The sequence below is a fragment of the Sinocyclocheilus rhinocerous genome, unplaced genomic scaffold (genome assembly GCF_001515625.1).
Source record: "Sinocyclocheilus rhinocerous isolate Xijiao unplaced genomic scaffold, SAMN03320098_v1.1 scaffold171, whole genome shotgun sequence".
NCBI lineage: Eukaryota > Metazoa > Chordata > Actinopteri > Cypriniformes > Cyprinidae > Sinocyclocheilus > Sinocyclocheilus rhinocerous.
In genome coordinates, this window is record NW_015642206.1 from 952848 (window position 1) to 955066 (window position 2219).

At 35.8% G+C, this 2219-nt stretch overlaps 1 protein-coding gene across 1 annotated transcript in view; it reads right to left on the reverse strand.

Moving 5' to 3' along the window:
- The window catches only part of LOC107755745 (centrosomal protein POC5-like), a 9853-nt gene extending 7634 nt beyond the window's left edge, over positions 1 to 2219 (reverse strand). The window contains exons 1-3 of the mRNA XM_016572638.1: positions 2083 to 2219; positions 1372 to 1455; positions 1111 to 1255 (exon numbers count right to left, since the gene is read on the reverse strand). Of these exons, the coding sequence (XP_016428124.1) occupies positions 1111 to 1255; positions 1372 to 1455 (229 nt within the window). The 5' untranslated portion in view covers positions 2083 to 2219. The remainder of the gene's footprint in view (positions 1 to 1110; positions 1256 to 1371; positions 1456 to 2082) is intronic.

Sequence of the window (2219 nt, forward strand, 5' to 3'; positions counted from 1 at the left end):
ATTTTTGCTCTAAGAGTATTTCACAAAGCGTTTTAGCTCTAAAACTAGCTCCTAAATCTGTGAAACGTAGTGAAGAGGACTCCTAAGTCACTAAGACCAAGCCACAAAGTATCCTAAAATGGCTGTTGCCGGCAATCTGCCTCTGAATGTAAACATTTTAGAAACATTTGATGATAATGACCTTTTAAAAAGGTATCACCTTTGGTTTTTGGAGGTTATCCCAACTCTAAATTTTCCTTTGATTTTATCCTTGTTTTCATTAACCAGTTGGGCAAGAAGTAACAGCTGTTCTTGCGTCCAGTTTTTTATTTTATTTTATACGTTTGCATGTGTTACTATCAGCCATGATTATTCTACTCTGTTAATTAAAAGGCTGTTTATATGCATATTCAATAATTGTTTACGAGAAGCAGCATACATGTAAGAGGCTGACAATTAGCTGAACATATACTTGTTTAATTAGTGACACTTAGCCTGCAATTTAAAATCTTTATTTGAATGTGCCAAAATTTTTATTTTTAAACCTTTATATATGACAACATCGTGCTCTACAATATTTCTATGAATAAATCTGTGACAGAGACTATCAGCCAATCACTGTGTGCATAGTTAGTAAGTATGCTGACATCATCCATAGCAACGAGGTCAACCCCGCCCCCTTACTCTTAGCTTAAGACTTCTCTCTATTCCTTAGTAAAAGTTTGTCTCAGCAGCTTTGTGAATAGGTTTTAAGAGAAAACTCTTAGCTAAAAACTTTTACCTCTATTTAGGAAGCTTTGTGAATAGGTTTTAAGAGAAAACTCTTAGCTAAAAACTTTTACTGCTATTTAGAAGAACTCTTAGTGGTAAGATAAAATGTTTTGTGAATACGGGCCCTGGTCCCTAAAGGGAACAAATTAAGAAATTATTTCAGCTTCAATCTGTTCTTGCGGCCCCTTTGGATGTGTGCTGAGATCCCCTAGTGGGCGCCGACCCCACAGTCAAGAAAAACTGCTTTAAATCTACAGACCTCTCAACCAAATAATTACTTGCAACATTGGTGTCTGCAATTTGGAATTATATAGCATTATTATCTCCTAAATATGCATTATATGTTAGTAAGGGGTCTACCTGCAGTGTGTTGAGCAGGTGCTTCTCTTTTAGTCGTATGCTGTAAACTCTTGGAGAGTTGAGTTGTGCTCAACGGCTGTGATGGGAAACTCGGTTCATATTTAGGAGTCACGACAGCATATCGAAGAAGTTCTTCATACTCATCCTGAAAATTTGAAAGAGAAGGAACAAAGTCAAAGCATCCTTTAAACTGTCAAAAATGACAGCAAATCAGAATCATATACCTTAGTGATTTTTGTGATGGTGGATATGATAACTCACCTGAAGCACAGAGGAAACTGAGCTGCCTCTGTCTGAATCTCTTGGTAAAACTGGACTATTTTGCTCCCCTTCATCTGATGACATCTGAAATACAGAATGAATCAGGATGTGTTATATATATATAACAATGTTTAAATGACTCATTTAAGTTCAAATAGACCAAAAGAACCAATTCTTATTAAATGCAATAACTGTATTGCTTGATAGCTATTTCCAGTCTACTTCAAAACTGTTTAATCTTATATAACTCCAAGGTATCATTGTTAAAACACCCTTAAAAAGAAACTGATTAAAACAACTCGATCTATGAGCTAAAAGTTTTACATACAAAATACTACTAATAAATTACCAATAATGTATTTATAGAAGCATTAGTTGAAAATCTAACTAACAGTGCAAGGTTTTTGTTTATTTGAGCAGCAGCAGAAGCAGTGATTTCTCGACAGTGGTTTTCTCGAAGGAAACTTGGCAAAGTTTTTGTTTGCTAATGTTTATTATAATGTTCATATAATAAAGTCAAATATTGACTCAGTTGTCACGCAGGTAGACATAAACAGCCAGTCCCAGAACCGAAGCAAAAGTGCAAACTAAGTTCCTGCTGTACGTTAGTTAGCTTCACAGCGCTGTGTTAGCCTCTTGCTGAGTTCCTAAGCTAAATCTGCTAAGCATCATGTGTGGTGCGGCAGAGAGATAAAACAGTACGATCGTTACCTTCTCAGTGAGTGTTTTAAAGGTATTTGTTCCTCTATAACGCAACGTAATCCTTCAATCTGCAAGTACCCACTCTACTGTTAAAAAGCACTGTTTCAAACTGCTAGACGCTGCAGTAAAAGCAGTTTTGATTTGTT